The sequence below is a fragment of the Osmia bicornis genome, unplaced genomic scaffold (genome assembly GCF_907164935.1).
Source record: "Osmia bicornis bicornis unplaced genomic scaffold, iOsmBic2.1, whole genome shotgun sequence".
In the NCBI taxonomy this organism is placed as follows: Eukaryota; Metazoa; Arthropoda; class Insecta; order Hymenoptera; family Megachilidae; genus Osmia; species Osmia bicornis.
This window is the reverse complement of record NW_025791458.1, coordinates 804,630-825,024: the sequence shown is the minus strand read 5'-3', so window position 1 is coordinate 825,024 and position 20,395 is coordinate 804,630. Positions and strand designations below refer to the sequence as shown.

The window sequence follows — 20,395 nt, the reverse complement described above, 5'->3', positions numbered from 1 at the left end:
ATAATTTTTAAAAGAACATATGAAGTACAAAATTAAATTAAAATTGGAGGTTTCTCCATGGTCCGAGGGTTAATAAAGACGAGTTAATAAAGACGAATTAATAACTCATATTTTTAATTTTTTAAATCTCTTTCCTCCGCTGGGCTTGTAACAAAATATACTCGTTGCAGGTGGAACGCGTCATAATAATAAAAGCAAAATAAAATAAAAAATAAGAATTTTTTTATGTACATATTCACAATTACATACGGGGTACTACGTTTAATCCTGAATGGGGGAATATCCCATAAAGGGTTAAAGTTATCAAAAACTGTTTCTACAAAAGTTGTCTGAATTAAAGGGGCACCTTATGTGGTTTAAATGATTTTTGTGTAGGTGAAATAGTGGGGGAAATTTAAAGTCAGACAATTTTATAAAATTTCACCCTATATTTTTCTACTCATAATATTGCCTTATTGATGAGTGTTAGGATGGTATGACTGATTGCTGTTAGTAAATTAATGTGTACAGCTTCTCAATAAACCTCAAGTCAATTGGTCCAATTTTAAATAAGGTATTCTGTTTTAAACGGTGCCCGAATACTTTTGTGGCCCACTGTACATAGATTGTTTATTCACATTTCTTAATGTTCTTTTTGAAATTGACGTAGGGGACAAAGAACGTAAATAAATATCCATTTACTTATGATTGGCGCGTTCAGTTGTTTATATTTGCAGTAGAGTTACTTGATACGGTCGCGGTTGATGAAGTTACAAATGCATGATCTACAGGGCGATCCTCTGACTAGTGGAGAGGATTTTTAGAGGATTTTAAAAGGCGTAAGAGAGGATTTGCTAGTCATTTTAAAGGATTTCTTATCCCCAATATTATATTTTACTATTTTATTACGTAATTGGGCTCAGATATGTTCAACAAAATTTGAGTCTGTTAATTACAGTAGGATGCATAATTGATATGGTACATTGTTACGATAAACACTATTTAACAATTCAGACTGTAATTGCCTTGCTTCGATATCTATTGATTTTCGAGACCGTAACGTTCAACTAAAGGCTGTAAATCATTTCGTAATATAATTAAATATTTATTGCAGCTCGTAATCATATCAATAGATTACTTTTGATGCTATAATTGCATTCCAAATTACACCGCATTTTACAGAATAACTCAAGTATACCTAGATATCTATATTTCGTTGAGATAGGAATTTGCATTGTTCCAGTTTCTTTTAAAAATACTTAACCCTTTCGCTACCGTCACCTTTGCCGAAAATCATTTTATTCATTTATACACAACTTTGATCACATCAATTTTGTAATTTTACTAAACGAAATAACATGATATAGCAATTCGTTGAAATTCGTCCTAACAACCGCTGTAATATTATGAATAGAAAAATGTAGTGTTATTTAAAAAAAATTGTTTTCGCTTCATTTTTGGCACTATTTCATCTACATAAAAATTATTTTTATGATATAACGTGGCTTTTTAAGTGAATCAATTTTTGTAGAAACATTTTTTTGATAGCTCCAACCCTTTACGAGATATTCCACAATTTAGATTTCAACGTAACACCTTGTGTACATGGGCAATATTATTGAACGTGTGTAGGAATACATTGATATATTGTTGATATTCAAAATATTGACGAGGTGGATTGATAAAAACTGAAGTATTGACAATAAATATTGATCGTCTGAAAGCTGCTATTGATAATACTCTGGTAGCTCGCTTTACGCGGTACTCTTTATACGCTGGTGTCCTATTATATGGAAAAAGTGTCGCCGTTCGTGTGATAGGTACTTTATATATTCGGTTTCACTTTGAAAATAAAAAGGAAGAACTAGAAAAACAACATGTTTCAGTTGAGCACTTTAAAAAATGTTACAATTGTCTTTATGTACGTGACACAAGTAATTTTTGCGTAGGATTCCAGAAATTGCAAAAAATATTTATTTTTGTAAATATTGTTTCATGTATAATCAAATGACTGAAGTAAAATAACTTTTTATGCATGCCAAAATAACGTGAAAAAATAATATTTTGAATGCAATTTTGTGCACACATAACGAAATATTATATTTAAAGTTTATATAAAATTAAAAAAAAATGAAAATGGAAATATTTTTTTTTTTTTTTTAAATTAAGGTTTATTGTCACATCAACTACGGGGTTATTAGCGACATCCAGGAGTAGGTAAAGCTTACATTATTAGTTCTATTAGTTTAGTATCTTTTATAAATTTGAGTAAGTCCTGAATTTTACTGATTTTATTGTGCTGAATGTATTCACGGTATTGACAATATTGTATTGATACATTGATAGAATACGCATTGATAAAATGCATACATATTGATAGAATAGCAAGATAATAATAGCAATGAATTTATAAATATTTTTAAAATGGTAGAAAAAGTTTCGTAATTTTGATTTAATAAATTATACGAGTAATTCATACAAGTTTACTTTCGTAACTAAAATCAATAAATATCAACGAACTTGTAAACAGCGTACTATAATTAATTACCATTAAAAAAAATCATATAGATATAATGCTTAAAAATACAACTTCCATAACGGAGGATATTTTCGTTCAAGCACCATTTTTCAATGCCGTACTTGGCGCAATGTTTGCTTAAAGCGTTATCATTATGCCACTGAACACTTTTTTTTATGTGAAAACTTTCTTATACTTAACGCAGAAGTTTCGAGTTTGATATCTCTACGGTCCATTAACGTAATTAAGCTGAGGTCCATTATCCAGAACGTCGAGACACGTAATTAATATTTTTCTATGTACCCTAACTCTATGAAAATTTAATGGAAAATTTGATTGACGTTATCTGCATCCTTCTTATAGTTTAACCCTATCATAGGGAGTGAGAATTATTTTTTGAAGGCACCCATACGTGCAATTTCAAAGTATCAAGTGTAGGTATAGATTAGGGGTGGGAATCATACCACCCATCGACCCTACTTTCAAAAGAAAGTTCAAAATGTAAATAAATGTGGGATTTTATGATGGTGAGGGTGAATAATATATTTGGTATAAATGGTGATACGCTTACGGCTAGACTACGGACAACAAAACTACGACGAAATTACGACAAACGACTAGGCTAATAACGACGCGCTACAAAAGGACGACACACGACGGGTAACTGTCCCGTTCGTAAGCTCCTCCACCACTCTCCCAATTTTCAACCTTCCTCCCTTTTTGTTTCCTTGCGAGGGTTTTCCAGAAAGAGGGCCTTTCAGAGGGAGAGGAAGCGCATTGCACTGCTTGCTTCGCCAGGCCTACAAGCCTTCGACGCGTCATCGCAACCCTATAAGAAATTACCTTAACCTAAACTAAACGTATACATACAGGGTGTCGCAGCCCAAGTGTGACAGAGCCGTTATTCCGTAACTATTAATGATACAAAAAATTGTTGATGTGGAAATTGCACGATAAACTGGGAACTATGTTTTGGCCGAAGTGAAAAATCGATAAACTTGTAGATGAGGTACTTCCCCTCCGATTTTGATGATTTTTAAAAGGTCGTTGTAAAATTCGATATTTTAAGTAACTTTTTTAGAGCGAAGCTCTCCTTGACGCGTTCCCCCTACTACCATCTCTCGGACTCCTCTCCTCTACTTCTCTCACATTCTCATGTTTTCAAAATAATTGTTATTAGTAGTGTTGCGGATCTCCAGCGAAATTTCGCGTCGATCATGCGTACGAGAACGTTCGCGACAAAAGACAATCTCGCCGTATTTATCTACAGTAATAAAAATCATTTCCCTAATATTGACCGTTTTATTATTAACCGGTTTTTATCAACTCGCTTTCTCGTCTGTCTGTTCGGTACAAATTTTGCAATTGATTTTAAACTCATTTCCCGATGAGCTAGAAACTTGAAACTTTAAACATAGCGCAGAACTGGATAACAATGCAATATTAACTCGCTTTATTGTCTGTCTGTTCATTAGGTTCAGCTGGGTTGAAAGGGTATAGCAGGATAAGATGGTCAAAAGTGCCCTTGAGCCGATTTTTTTCAGCAATGCACCATTTTATAGCTTATAATAAAAAACCATTGTACACCAAGTTTCAACCCTGTATCTCAACTGGGACGGTAGTTACAGGGTGAGAAAGAAAAAGTGGTTTTTGCCATATTTTCCCTATTTAATGGCATTCAAAAAATCTGAAAAAATTCTAGAATATTCCAGCCATGTTTCCTTATGATTGTGAATTTTGTCAGATTTTTCGGTTGCAAATCCTAGGCGTGAAGAATCAAAAACACAAAATAAAAAGTTATATATTTTAAAACTATTTTTTATACATTATTAAACGATTAGTGTGTATTCTTGTGCAATTAATAATTTAAAAAAAAATGATTTTATGAAAAAAAAAATGGACATTTATGGGGCGCGAACCTGCGACAAAAAACTTTCCAACGGTTCCGCAGTCGGAAACCTTAACCATTCAGCCACCGACAACGTTGAAAAACTGTCGAATATTTTAGGAGATAACGTGCTTAATTTTCAATTATTTACAATAACTTTTTTATTTTGTGTTTTTGATTCTTCACGCTTAGGATTTGCAACCGAAAAATCTGAAAAAATTCACAATCATAAAGAAACATGGCTGGAATATTCTAGAATTTTTTCAGATTTTTTGAATGTCATTAAATAGGGAAAATATGGTAAAAACCACTTTTTCTTTCTCACCCTGTAACTACCCTCCCAGTTGAGATACAGGGTTGAAACTTGGTGTACAATGGTTTTTTAGGTAATTATTGAGATTAGGTTACACCTCACCGATTTTCATGAAATTTAAATATGTTGTAAAACTCTACATTTTGAACAACTTTTTCCTGTACATATAACCGCCGCTCGGCCTTAGTTTTCAAGATATTTTCGAAAAACTGTTGAAACTAACACATTGAATTCTGGCCATCTGTGTGTGTCTGCGACAACGTACGCATTAGTATGGGATCGCCGCTTTTCTACTGTTTTTGCAGGCAGCAGCACGGCGACCGACATCAATATATATATACATATATTACGGGTGGGCTTAAAAATCAAATTTAATTAATTTTGAATCTCAGTATGTGTGTCTGGTCGCCGTTAGGCGACCAGAATATCACTTTACCCTAACCTAACTTAATTCACTGATTAGCTAGAGTAGATTGGGTTAGGTTAGGCTATATTAAATTCCCAGCTGCCATTATAGCTACGATACATTGAAATCATGAATGCAGAAGTACACAAGATATATATTGGTCATCGGTCGCCGTGCTGTTGCCTGCAGAAACAGTAGAAAAGCGGCGATCTCATATTAATGCGTACGTTGTCACGGACGCACACGGATGGCCAGAATTCAATGTGTTAGTTTCGACAGTTTTTCGAAAATATCTCGAAAACTATGGCCGAGCGGCGGTTATATGTATAGGAAAAAGTTGTTCAAAATGTTGCGTTTTACAATATATTTAAATTTCATCAAAATCGGTGAGGTGTAACCTAATCTGAATAATTACCGTTTTTTATTATAAGCTATAAAATGGTGGATTGCGAAGTAAAATCGGTTCAAGGGCACTTTTGACCATCTTATCCTGCTATACCCTTTGTAGATTTTATTCGTTAACAGCTCGATCGAGAATGATTACATCGGCCTTCCTTGACATTGATAATAAATTTCATTTTTCAATTTAAAAATAAAGATACGGCCTGTTATTTATTTAATAACCATATCCTAATATATTTAAAAAAATTTTTTTATTTAAATATGTAATTATTTTTATTTTCAATTGTACCATGAAATTATTAAAAACAATTCTAATTAACCCCATGCACTATTTTGACGAGTCTGACTCGTGATGAAAGTTTTAGGCCAAACTTGAATATCACGAGTCAGACTTGTGATCGAGATTACGAATTAGTCTCTCTCGCACTCGCAATCCGACACTCTGTCTGCGCCGCTCGGCTGCTATCCCCACCATTCGGGCGCCCCGTGTTTGGCCTGGCTTTTTCCGAGTTTCCGCATAGTGCAAGGGGTTAAATTGTAAATTTACGCATTATGACTTGAGCTCCGCTTTTGTCGGCCGTCCCGCGACGGCCACGTTTTTTTTTCCTCTAAGCTATATGTCGGACTCGATTAGTTAGCGAGATATTCGCGAAAAGCTATGAGTACTACATATTACATTGAATTTCTTCTGCACGTATACAGGGTGATCCTCTCGCTAGGGGACACAAAGGAACTGGCGACAATAAATTCCTTGACCGCACCATGAAAGGTCCCCAATACGGACCTCTTTATGATGTGGTCAAGGGGTCCATTATCTCCAGTGTTCGTTTGTGTCCCCTAGCGAGAGGATCACCCTGTATGTCCGCGGCTGTATGTGCGTCGGTAAGCGACCCTGGCTTCTCTAGTGTTTCTGTCAACACCACCACATAGCCCGCCTACCATTCATATAACTGGTGAGCTTAAAATTAAATTCAAGTAATTTCAACAATTTTGATATCGGACTTGTGTGGTCGGAATATTAATATAGCGTAACCTAACCTAATCTGAACATGTAAGTAAGAATATTTTATTTTTCTGTTACTTATACGTGTAGGTTAGGTTAGGTCAGATGATATTAATATTCCGGCCGCCTTTGGGCGGTCGACCACGCGAGTCAAATGTTATAACTTGATTTTTCAGCTCACCCGTTGTATGATTAGGAACCGGACCACACGCTGTTGTTTACAGAAACGGTAGGCAAAAGAGCCGGCGCACACATGGCCAGGGGTGCGTATGTATAGGCAGATTTCGCTGCAGTAGTAACAAAATTCTTTCGCGAATATCTCGCAAACTAATTAAGTCCGACATATAGCTTAGAGGGAAAAAGTTGCTTAAAATGACGAATTTTACAACATATATAAAAATCATCAAAATCGGAGGTGGAGTACCTCATCTACAAGTCCACCGAAAAGTCTTTTGCATTATTAGTTTAAGAGATATGATGGTCAAGTTTTGTTTTTTACATGGAACCATATATTTTTTTTTCAGTTCATGTGATAGAACAACTTTTATGATTTTAGTTATGAGTTATGATTTTAGGTGAAGTCGCGATTTTCGGAAATTTTAATTGCATTGACCGATCTCGATGAAATTTTCAGCATGCACATAACTTAAATTATTTGAATCTACGAAAGACATGTTTTAAATTTTCATTGTAGACTCATAAAAGAGTTGAAAAACTACTCTTCACTATTTTTTTTCACGATTTCAACAAATTGTAATTTTTTAAAACGACAAAAGCACGTATGTATGTAAATAAATTATAGTTATTATAAATAGACTTACTACTGGCTTTTCCATATTTATAGGTGACGCTCCACGTCTCCTCCTTCTATTTCCACACCGATCAAATTTCCTGTTATGAAATATGTATGGAAATTGAATGAGAATATTGAAAAAGCGGCTTATAAACATTGGAAAAAACATCGCATGCGATATGTAAAAATCAGTAAGTTATCATGATGATAATATCTCGAAAATGCTTAAATTTTCAACCAATGTTTACTAATAATGTTACACCCCGTATACCATATAAATCATGAATTTTGGTGTTCAATTTAAAAAATGTTACACATGACAATGCAACTTCTAGTTTGCCATAAATAACATTTCTCATTTTCAAAGTGATAAATCACCTCAAGGCGGATATCGTAGTGGCCTGCAATTTTGTCTGTAGCATCTAGGAAGGGTCTTTTCAGTACCCCGTAAATCTCATGATAGAAGCTACTGAAATGTCAAAGTTATCAAATTTTATTGCCGTCGATGAGCTGCCTGCGAGCTGTTGCGCGCCGCCGCTCCTCAGAAAATCCACTTGGAAAAATCAATTACAGTTAGCAACTGTTTTTAATACATGTCTGTTTGTATCCTTTTAACCATAAAAAGAATGAATTTTTGTATCTATTAAACACAGGTTTAAATAGTTGATGATATGGATACTGATATTTATGCGCATGAAGGAAATTAAGAATATGGGAATATCTAAACTTCCTGCTCGTGCTCCTCAGCTTCCAATTGTCCCATAATTTCATCTATTATATTATCTTTTCTCCAATATTCTTTTTCCAATTTTTCAACATGATCGCAACATTTTTTCCAGTTGTCTGGAGTAACTGAACTAATTGCGTCCTCGATAAATTTCTGCAATTCCGCGCTTGTTAATGTTGCAGGATTCTTTTCTCGTACCTGCCGTTTAATTTGAGCCCAAATCAATTCGATGGGGTTTAACTCGCACATATATGGTGGTAGTCGTAACGGGGTGTGACCATGCGCTTTTATAATTTCATCTATTTTAAATATTTTATTTTATTTTATTTAGTTCGTGCAATTCGTATCTTCGCATCTGGTCGTTGCAAGGGATGTTATTTTTAATTAGCCAATTCAGCATTGCCGTTTTCGTGGCATATTTTGTTGGGGGGGGTTATTTATTTGCACCGTCCATGACAATGACGGTATTTTCTAGAATGTTCGGCAGAACTTTTTCCTGGATCCACCTGTTAAAAATGTTTGTATTAGGAAAAAGTATCAGAAGCAAATGGGATATCATACCAAACGTGTCATGTTAACATACCTTTCGAAATTATCCGCATTCATCTGGTCGTGGTAATCTCCACTTTCACTGCGTGCTTTGAATATTAGTGTAGCACCTTCCACAAAACCTGATGCTCCACCCGCATGCACAATAATAAATCGATGCGATGAACTATTATTTTTTATTACGCCAAGCATTTCTTCGCTCTGCCAGCACTTCCCAAAGCAAAGGGTATTATCCACCCATGTTTCATCAATATAGATAATATTTCTATTTTGGGTGCGATAAAATTGTATAGCTTTTAAATATTTTCCTCTCCACGCCACAATAGCCGGTCGCTCTATCAGCACTTTCCTTATATTGTTGCTTTTTTCCACCTATATCCCATATTTTTCAATAATTTGTAGAGCGTGTCCATTTTCCAAGGAAAGTGTATCTTCTCTCGAATCGCAGCCAACAATTTCGGAGCACTGAGCACAATTTTTTTTTCCATGTAAAATTCTTCAATAATTCTGCGAATTACAACTCTGTCCTCTTCTGAGCAGTGAAATTTTGTATTTTCTCTCCTTGGTCGCTTCTTGCCGGGAGATAATAAAAGTTGGTCCTCTGCAGATTGCGCAGCTTCCATATCAAAGCTACCGATACACCCGCATTTCATACCGATACATGCGCAATTCGCGCATTGGATTGGTGCACTGCGTGCAGATACTGCCCATTATTACATTCCTCGTCACACTTTTTAATCACATGCCGTATCACATTTCGGGCCCGCTACGAATAGTTTGGCCATTCTTACAAGCTTCCATGTTGTTTTTAAATATTTAATTTTATAATGATTCGACCTTAGGCCGCCGAGCGCCTACCTGTGGCCTGTACCCTGTATGTCTTGCGAAAAAGAAAATGATTGTTTTCTCTTATTGCCTAGCATTTACCAGCAGCACAGAAAATTGCAAAGGAAAGAAAGGTGGGCTCTTTTGGTTATATTGTCATAGAGCCCGCCCAGTGTTAAACGCAACCGCTGTCGGAAAGAGCGATCCTTTCGAATTAAAGTATGCCCTTAAATATTCCAAATATAGGTAAATCATTTTTTACTGACGGGGACGAAGGCAGTGGTGCTTAAAGGAAATGCAACTTGTTGAGGTGGTGTAATAATCATTTTAATCATAGATACAGAGGCACACGCACCCTTCCATACAAATGCACATTCACTCCTTTAAAACTAATCATTAAAACTAACTATACAAACTACATATATACAATTATTTACAACTTATACTAATATATCCTGGCTTCCTGCCAGGGCACGGCTCCCTCCCCAGTAAAAAAATTCATCATATTGTCCCGGAAGAGTCTTGCCGCCGCACTTGCTGTGTTGGATGAATCTGCTGCGAGCGGTAGGGGAACTTCGGCAGTCTCAGCCGGGGAGGCGGGGGGAGGAAGTATTTCCTCGTTCGTTGAGCGCAGCCAGTTATGAAGAGCGCAACACGCCATAACTATTTTATCCACGGTGTATATGTATTATCCATGGTATCCTGGTGTAGAGGATTCGAAATCGACTCGCCATGATACCAAACGCACTCTCCACCGTGCGGCGGGCACGGCTGAGTCGGTAATTAAAAATCTTCTGCCCCCTGGACAGTTGCGTACCCTTGTAGGGTGTTAGCAAGTATGGTTTGAGAGGAAACGCATCGTCACCCACGAAACAATGTCCCTCCGGTAGCATATCCCCTTCCAAGGCAGGGTGCAACGCGCTGCTGCTGAACACTCCACCGTCGGACATTACTCCGTTTCGGCCGATGTCAATATATAAGAATCGAGACTCGTGGTCGGCAACTGCCAGGAGAACTATGGAATTTGTCCCTCAAATTTAAAATGAATTAGGAGACAGATTTTTTTTTATTGAACTTATGTTAGAGGAGAATCTTTATGCTTAATTTGCTATAAAATACTTAAAAATATTAAGAAAGGTAACATTATGCGACATTATAATACGTATTATGCAAAGATGTACGAATCATATTTTGCACAATGTCGAGAACAACTAGTAACTGATTTAAAGTTAAAGTATAAAAGAAAAATAACTAATAATAAAACAGATCCTTCTCCTTCTACCTCCAAGTCTCAACAGCAGAGTCTCACGGCGTCTTATTCTGTTGCACTAGAAATTGCACGTGCAAAGAAATGTTTTTCAGACGGCGACCTAATAAAAAAATGTGCCATTGATATGGCTAAAGCCTTTGGGAATGAAAATGCACTGAAAAATTTTGAGCAAGTGCCACTATCGCGGAAAACGATTTCCAAACGTATAGTTGATATTAATAACCACATGGAAGAGAAATTACAATCCTTAATAAAAAATTGTAGGTATTATTCACTCTGTTTGTACAGATATCACCGACATAAGTCAGTTATTAATTTTTGTACATTTTGTGAATGATGATTTTTCAATTCACGAACTTTTGGCATTAATTCCTTTCTATTCGACGTCGAGGGGAATAGATATTTTTAACGCAGTGTATACAGAAATGGAGAAGTATGGTGGCTTTGAAAAGTGTTACAGATGGTGTAAAATCAATGGTCGGACAGAAAAATGGGTTTAGAGGATATTTAAAAAAAAAAGGAATTAATTGTGCAACATTTCACTGCATAATACATCAGGAAGCGTTATGTGGTAAAACTTTAATGCTAAGCGCAACAATGAAAATTGTAACAGAAGTTACAAATTTGATTAGAGGGGGAAATAGATCACTGTCTCATAAAAAATTTCGAAATTTCTTAAAAGATATTAATGCGGCATATGGAGGTTTACTTCTGCATACCGACATACGTTGGTTGAGTGCTGGAAAATGTTTACAACGGTTTTTTCACTCTGAGAAATGTAATTTCAGAATTTCTGAAAAATGAGGTTCAAAAAAATACAACGGATATTGAAGAAAAATTTAGAGATGTCACATTTTTAAGAGATTTAGCCTTTCTAACAGATGTTACACAACATCTTAACTTTTTAAATATGAATTTACAAAAAGAAAATCAAAATATATCTCATTTAGTTGGCCGTATTAACGGGTTTCGAAATCAATTAAAATTATTTATTATAGAATTAGGAACAAACGGATTATACATACCACTTTCCAGCATATAAAGAGATCGCTGAACAATATACAGATGCATCCTTTGTACTATGCGCGTCAATACTAGTAGAGATTCAGAAACAATTTGAAACAAGATTTAAAGATTTTGATGTATTAAACAGAGATATGTGCATTTTCAATAACCCCATAAAATGTAAAATTGAGGAACAGGATATATTATATCGATTAGAGTTGTGTAATGTAAGTACTGTTCAGAGTCCGTAAGTTGCCGAGCACCGACAAACTGAACGACAGAGGGGCAAGGGGACTGTGCCGTTGGCTCCACCTAATCTCCTCCAGGAACCCGCAACTTGAGAAGTCAGCGGTTACATTGCATAGGCATAAAATTTCCATATTCACAGGGGTACATGTAATTATATAAATATGCGATTTTTTCTAGACATTAATGAATTTTTTTATAATACTTGTTCTTGACAACAGTTATTATGAAAAATTTATAGAAATTACATTATTCTTGTTTTCTTAATAATGTAAACCCCGAATCTACGTCTACGTCAATGCGTCCGAATCGTCGCTCGCTATTGCTTCATCTCATTTTGTTTCAGTTCGTCACGCGATAGATTTGTGAATGTAAGGACCTCGGCCAATAAGCATAGTACGTGTTACTGGAGGTAGTTCAACGTATTTGATTGGACGGCAACTTACGATCTCTGAACAGTACCTATCATTCGTAGTCCAAGGGTTAATAAAGAACAAAATATATAATTTCGCCGATAAAAATTGACAATTGTCGACTCTTCTGATTTATCTACCAAAGAAGTCTACAACAATTTCAAAGTTGCATCATTATATGTAATATTTCTTTACTTGAGCTAAAAAATTTCATACATAAAATGTCGGCCGATTCACGTCGATATCTATAATGCTGTTCAAGTTATGAGTTTTGTAAGAAAGTTGGTTCTAAACTTTCGATGCTTATAATTCAAAAAGTTTAAGCAATATCGAGGAACAATGTATTGATTTTTATTAGTTTGTGCACCGAGATTTATATATCTGTTAAGTCTTACATAAATTCAAAAATACATGTGAAAAGTTATAATTATTTTGTACGGGTTAGTATTTTTATGCATATTGTCGGGTCGCACCAACAATACCCATTATAAATGTAATTTTCATAAACCTGAGTTTCGACGAGATATTAACTTTATTTTCTTAAGCCTTTTACAACACACCATCAGTAAAACGTTCGACAGATTTTTAAATTAGTTTAGTAGTCATAAACCACTCGACCAAAATGAACGGTACCATTCCGGTACCGACGTCACCCTACATACCTGGAACTTGAAAAAACCAGCTACGTAGGCTTCGTACCTTCGCCCTTTCCACGTGACATTTTTCGCACATCCACCGACTTCCACCATGTACCCTTACAGCCAATTAATATCCACAATATTTTTCCTTCTACTTTCCTACATTTTTACCCCCAGTTCTTTAACTCCTCCCTATTCTCGTATAATACAAGAAATTCCGTCTTAGCAACGTCAGAATGAAAATAACATTTCCTGTCGAACGGACAAGCTCCGAAACTAAATAGTCAACCGAACCGTTTAACCTAAGTGTAATAACATTGAGAAATATAATCGATTACATGTACGAATTGCACAACGGGTCAATTTATTTGGACATCAATAGCAATCCTTAAGTTGTCCCGAATTCCCGTTAAACCAAATGTGAAGAATAAACACATATGCACGCTTAATTTTGTGTTAATACGTAAATGTCGTATTTTCTTCATAATAAATTGCTCATATTTACTCTTTCATGAGAAGGCAAGCATGAAAAGTAATTGTCGAGTAAAAAATTTGGGAAAAAACTTTATTTAACTCAGTTGATTATTAAAAGCTTATACACATTTCTATAATCGTCTTGAATAAATTTGATACAAAAACAACACCGGTATTTGCATGCTTTACAAAAATATTCAGATGGCAAAAATAACTGCGTGAGATATAAGGTGTTTTTTTGCTTTGATAGAGCTTTGAAAAAGTATAACGATAAAAACAATTTTTATTACATATTCTCTGTTCTTAATTTTTTAGTAGCGCCTAACAAATTATTATACTAGTTATGAATAGATTTACACTTGTGGAACGCTTCAGAATAGTGAAAAACCACTACCATACTTTCTTTCCCAATATGGGTGATGTTTTATATAATTTTAATTTAATTTTATTCAATTTTATTTAGAATAAACTTTAATTTTTTAACAAAGCTTATCAACCAAGTGGATCCTCGATGGATGAAAGCACCGGGCTCTAGAAATCTTAATCCAGTTTTGGGTGTACATAGGTACAGTCACTCACAGTGAAAATCGTCCACCCGCAACGGGGCGTATATTGGTCTAAAAATAAAACATTAAATACAAATAAAATATTATATTACAGTCTTTTATGACTGACTGGACATCAGTGTTGGATGAAACATTATTTGAAATGGTAAATAGTAAATAATTTATTATATATTTCAAACCATATCTGTGACTGAGAAAATAAAATACTTGTATGTATTTTACTTCTTAAACAATGTTTTTGAAATATTACTTTCAAATACCATTTAAAAAACTTATTCTAAGGAATAAAATACTTTATTTTCATATTATACAGATACTTTAATTATAATGACATTCAAATATTATTGCTAAATTTAATGATAATTATAAACGATATTGTTTATGATAATAATAATAGTACTATTTCATTTCCCAATTCAATATCATTCTGAAACGTACTCAGAATGTTAAAAGCTACAAAGTTCAAAAGAAATAATGTTACAAATATGAAAGTTAACTTAAATTTTTTATAATTTGAGGTGTAAAATAAGATTATTTCATTTGCCAAAATTTGTGAGCATACAGGACGCCGGGTCTAATGATAATGAATGTATTTATTTAGAATATAAAACGATATAACATAATATGAAAGTTTCGCTCTTATTGTTAGAACCCTCGGTCATTAGACTCTTAGCTTTTCTTCCATTGCGTACAAATGACGCTCGCACTCAGCGTCTTCTTCAGCGTCCTCTCATGTCCAACTTCACAAAATTTTGCTTCCTATTTAAAATATCATTTTATTTGAGCTCTGTAGCGTTTAATATTTAAATAGTATTTGAAATACTTTTTCTTTGAATTTTTCTCAGCTTTTCTGGATATATGGTAGACCTTTATAGATTTCAGAAGAATAAACTTTTACTTCTACCTCTATGATATAATATTTTACCGTCTATGCATTAAAATTCGTGTAAATTCAAGCTGGTGCATCTCAGCAACGAAAAATCGCATGAGAGCGTTCAAAAATCGGTTTTGAAGGGGAGAAATACTAATACACACAAAATGCTTTCGGGGGAAATATACAGGATAAGTGTATCTTGACATATCGAATGAAAATCTTGCTTATAAATTTCAAATTTAATGAGTAAAAGGAAATCAACAAAATAATACCTATATAATAAAAAACATTGCATCAAATTAATCCGGAATTAATATACAACAAAAAGAAACCCCGAGAAAGTTAATTATTCGAGAATAAAGAGCAGCTGTTAGAGAACTAAAGTAGAAGCCAACAATCAGTGATCGAAACTCAACAGCATTTTTTGAAAAATGTCGTAATACACAGGCACATGCAGAAACCTGCTGGAGAATTTGAAAGAGAAATGAATTGGAAGCTATAAATTTGCAAGGTTTTGCGGAATTTTTTTGAACAGCAAGAAATAGTCGTACATTTTTGAAACTTTTGTATTTATTAACATGTATATTAAGGAAGAAAATCATATTTTTTTTAATCTTTAATTTTTCAAAATGGCCGTCTTATTGATATGATAGTCGAACAGGTCCGCGCGGGAGGTGGAGATCGGCGTGACGTGTAGCGCCCGTTCTATCCTTCTCAAACATTGGAAACAGAAATAACTTGTTACTCATACCCATAGTTTCTAATTGAACCTAAATACAAATTGAAAAATTGAGAATTGGAAGATTTACATGCGTTTGTATAAAATGTTCAGTTTTTAGAGGTTTTCTTGTGTAGTTTTTCAATATTTTTTGCAATAAAAAAGTACTTTATACACAAACAATTAGGTTTAGCGACAAGGTAATAGTGTTCTGAAGCTGTGATAAAAATTTCAGAAAGATCGGTTGAATAGTTTTTGAGTTACATTTCCCGCCAATTCTAAAAATCATGTTTCGAGAAAAACGCGTTTAAAGTTTTGCTTGGCCACAGCAATGCTCAAGAGGCGTGTCACGCTCGGAGGCTATAGCTTCAAAAATACTTCGAATTTCTTTTTCAAATTTTGGGAAGATATTCTTGACATACTGAACTAACAATTTATGCAAAAAAAAAAATTTGCATTTTTTGAAAGTTCTAATTGTATTGCCCCCCTTAAATGGTTAGCAAACAGTCCATTATTGAATCCATTCGAATGAAACTCTGTCCATGGAAGACAAACTATGTAACCAAAACCGCCACCAATATTTGTAAAACTTCAAATAACGTATTCCCAAAGGAAACTTCTAAATAAACCCATTTACAATGAATATACCATTAAAACAGGCATAGCTAACTTCTTTCCCGCCAGAAATATATAGCTCCCACTATTAATCACTTTGCGGCGCAAAATTAAAAAATTAAAATACTTGTCTCGATTGTCAAACTTTGACAACACTTTGACAAAAATTGCATCATAAACTCCTCGTTTCATGCTCTTTCGAATAAACATAGTATGGACGAGCAACTCTACCATCCACTTTTGACCATTCCCTTGTGAGTACCCCTCGTAAAAAAAAATTGCATATACTTTAATAACAAAATATATTTATTTTTTCCTTTTTCATTACATAAACGAAATAATAAACGTGAAATAAAATTCATTCATTTCATTCATAAAAATTCATTCAGCGCGTACCCCCACCAAACTCTTTCCGTCCCCCAGGAGGTACGCGTACCACATTTTGGGAAACACTGCTCTATAGAACTATTTAACGAGTAAATTGGTTTTATTAATAGCTGTTGGATATTTGTACAACTGAAACAGAAATTATTTCATACTTTTTAGTGCATTTTGTTGTAGAAATGAATTATAATTTATTTTGCACTTTTTAGCGTATTTTAAAGTCGGTTGTATTTTTTGTTAAAAATTATTTTTTTAAATATATTATTCTTTTTTTATACAGGCTGTCCCAGAAAGAGTGTTAATTCCTTCAAGAGGTGATTGTTGAAGTGATTCTGAACAACTTTTTCCTTTGCCAAATGTTGATTAAAGCTTTATTTTTGAATTATTAATAAAACTAGAAGAAAAAACATTTAGTGCTTTGCACTAAATTAAGTCGGCGCGATATAGCAGTTACGTAACAAAGCATAACCTATAGCGTAACTTATAGGGGAGACTTTGACCCCCGATTTCGGATGCAAGGAGTGGTCCTAGAAGTCTTAAAATTTGGACGTGCTTCCGGTTATCGACCCTTCTGCGTTCAATGGTCAAGGTCCCAAGTTGATATCTCTTACCGTTTGGCCGCTACGGAGCGGGACAGACAGGCATTCACGATAATTACAATGGTGGTCGCGGCCCGCCTGGGAAGGGGTGGCCGCGCCGCTAAAAACTCTATCCAATTAAGGCTGGTTCAGACACGGCTAGTAATTTAGTCGATTGGGGAATAGCTACTTACTACTAAACCGTTTAGCGCATAGGAAAGTGTCCGGACTAGTACAGTTGAGCTTTGAAAATCGAAAGTACAAGACATATCAGCGAGAGCAATGAAGAGGCAACGCCATCGTGCGGCATTAAACAGTGTCATCAAAAGATTTGTTAAGGTAATAATTTATAATGATATTTAACCTTAAAATCATATTTAATCGGAGATACCGACGAAATTATTCACTGTTATTGTTTAGGTCGTTGCAGAAGAAGTTGAAGAAGAAGCGACAAATGAACGCGTGTGGGTTAGGCCCTGGATAAATTGAAGAAGTTCATTGGGAATGTCCAGTTCTCTTTTAAAAGAGTTGGCTGTAGAAGACAAAACAGAATATTTTAATACTCTTCGAATGACTGAAGAATCATTCAATATATTATTTGAAAAAGTCATCGAAAAAATACAGCGAAAGGACACACATATTAGAAGTGCAATTCCTGCAAAAATAAAATTGCAAACAATCTTGTATTTCTTGGCAACAGGATGCAGTTTAAGGACGCTGCAACATCTGTTTAGACTTGGAAAGTCCACCATTTCCGAATTTATTCCGGAAATGTGTGAAGCTGTTTCTAAGTCACTAAAAGATTTTATTAAGGTTTGAAAATAAATTCACTTGTTCATTATACGGAAAAATATTTGTTTTTCATAATTGTACAATGTTCTCAACAATGCAGTGTTTAGAATATCATTAGATATTGCTTGCACTTCGTTTGTTTGCCTCCGAGAGGCAATGTTCTCTAATCGTTCTCGTACTTTTCAGGTCCTAGATGAAAACGAGTGGAAATGCATTGAGAATGGATTTAGAAAAGAATGGAACTTCCCTAGATGTTGTGGAGCAATTGATGGAAAGCATGTAGCTATTAAAGCACCTGCTGATTGCGGAAGTTTGTACTACAACTACAAGCAGAGCAATAGCATTGTTCTGATGGCTGTTGTAGACCACAATTATTGTTTTAAGTATATAGATGTAGGATGCAATGGAAGGATTTCGGATGGAGGGGTGTTCCGCCACTGTAACCTGTATCAGGCATTAGAAAATGGCATGCCACCAAGCAATCATTTTCTGGCTGGCGACAATGCCTTTCCAATGAAGGAATACTTATTAAAGCCTTTCCCTGATTGTCGACTGACTGTTAAGCAACGAGTATTCAATTATCGCCTGTCGCGTACAAGAAGAGTTGCGGAAAATGCATTTGGGATACTAGCAAGTAGATTTCGAATATTCGAAAAGCCAATGCCTTTTTGTCCAGACAAAGTAAGCATTATGGTGAAAACATGCTGTACGTTACACAATTGGTTACGAGTAACTGCAACACGTACATTCTGTCGATGCTGAAAATTACGAATCCGGTGCATTAATTGAATGCAATTGGAGGTCTTCGCAACCACCGCTTGGATTACTTTCATTGGGTAGGACGTTAGCCAATCATCCAACTCGGCGTTCGCAAGATCTCCGTGAGAGACTTGCTGATTATTTTGTAGGAGAAGGGTCGGTCCCGTGGCAATTAAGGATGATAATGTAATACCTGTTGTAAATTTTATAATTTTGTAATTACAATAAAAATACTTACCAAATTACATTCACTGCTTCTTACTACTTCTACGTTAATATTTTTCAAAGTATCGTGCAGTCTGGAAAACCATTTGATATTTGGAATATAAACGTTGTCTAAACTGCATCCTGATTTCGTTGAATCTCGAATTTTTTTTATTTCTTGCGAATACGTACTTCGAATGTTTTTTATTTGTTGTCTAATTTCACATTCCACAATGCTTCCTGTTTTATGTATTCGGAAACGAATTTATAGGTTAAGTCCTCGCTCCAACGCGACATCTTAAATTCTTTGTAAGCTTGATTAAAGAAATGCGTCCGGACAGGTCTGTCCGGAAGCCTAGTTAGTGGTGGGGGAAGCCTACTCGACCAGAAAAATCCAATGAAACGGATCCACTCGACTAAACCGTTTTACTAAACTACTCGACCAAACTGTAGTGTCCATACACTAAACTACTAGCCACTCGACTAAACTACTAGCCGTGTCTGAACCAGCTTTTAGAGCGCGTACTAAACGTGAGAGTATTGGCTACTGACCACATTCGAAGTACGTCGACACCACATCGGCAGAATCTGCGGCCTTATTCTCAAGATGTAAGCAATTGAAAATTAGAATATCAATTTCCGAACCGCGTGTTTCGCTTTGGAACAGCTGACAGCTGAGAAGATCCTGATCCAGCGCACACATGTGTGTCCACAGCAGCCAAAGGATGAAAATATTGAAAACCCTTTTTCTAATAAAAATACCAGAATATTTTCAAACGTTTTTTATAACTTAATGGGTAATAAGCAAAAAATACAGAAAATTCGACTTAATATTATAATAATATTAAGGTATGAAAAAAAAAAAATTCTTAATCCCCCTATTGGATAATTAAAATTTCGTCACTGGGCTGCAGTATTGGAAAACAACTTTAATAGAAATTATTTCCCTCGATAGCGACGCAAAATTAATTAACTACAAACACAGTCAAATCCAGTTCACAGTTTCACAAAAGCTGCCAATCACTTTGACAACTGAATTAATTTTTCGACATATGGGTACACAGCTGACCAGCAACACACTCACCCACAAGTAAACATGTCGTCAACATACAGTTTCACTAATCACATAACTGGTACCTTTTCAATTATGTGAGCAATCAATAAATTATGCACTCAATCTATTAAAACTTTTGAAATCCTCGTAAACTTGTATAACGAACAAATCAATTTACTGGCAATTAGATATTTCTTGTTAGTACGTAATGAACATTCTGAATCTTTTATACTAACTAATAGTGAGAGCTGTATATTTCTGGCGGGAAAGAAGTTAGCCATGCCTATTTTATATACACACATATATTCATTGTGAATGATTTCATCTATAAGATTCCTTAGGGAATCCATTATTATTTGAGGTTCTACAAATGTCGGTGATTATACCTACCTGAACCTGGCA

The 20,395-nt window shown here is 34.9% G+C and overlaps 2 protein-coding genes across 2 annotated transcripts in view; both read left to right on the top strand.

Annotated features, from left to right (window-relative positions):
• LOC114881042 (trace amine-associated receptor 1) overlaps window positions 1–20,395 on the top strand; it is a 349,388-nt gene that overhangs the window by 81,569 nt on the left and 247,424 nt on the right. The gene's annotated exons all lie outside the window — the stretch shown is intronic.
• LOC114881963 (putative nuclease HARBI1) lies at window positions 17,012–18,883 on the top strand. Its single transcript, XM_029198847.2, has 3 exons — window positions 17,012–17,523; window positions 17,605–17,997; window positions 18,163–18,883. The coding sequence occupies exons 2-3, from the start codon at window positions 17,689–17,691 to the stop codon at window positions 18,736–18,738; spliced, it is 885 nt and encodes a 294-aa protein (XP_029054680.2). The 5' UTR covers window positions 17,012–17,523; window positions 17,605–17,688; the 3' UTR covers window positions 18,739–18,883.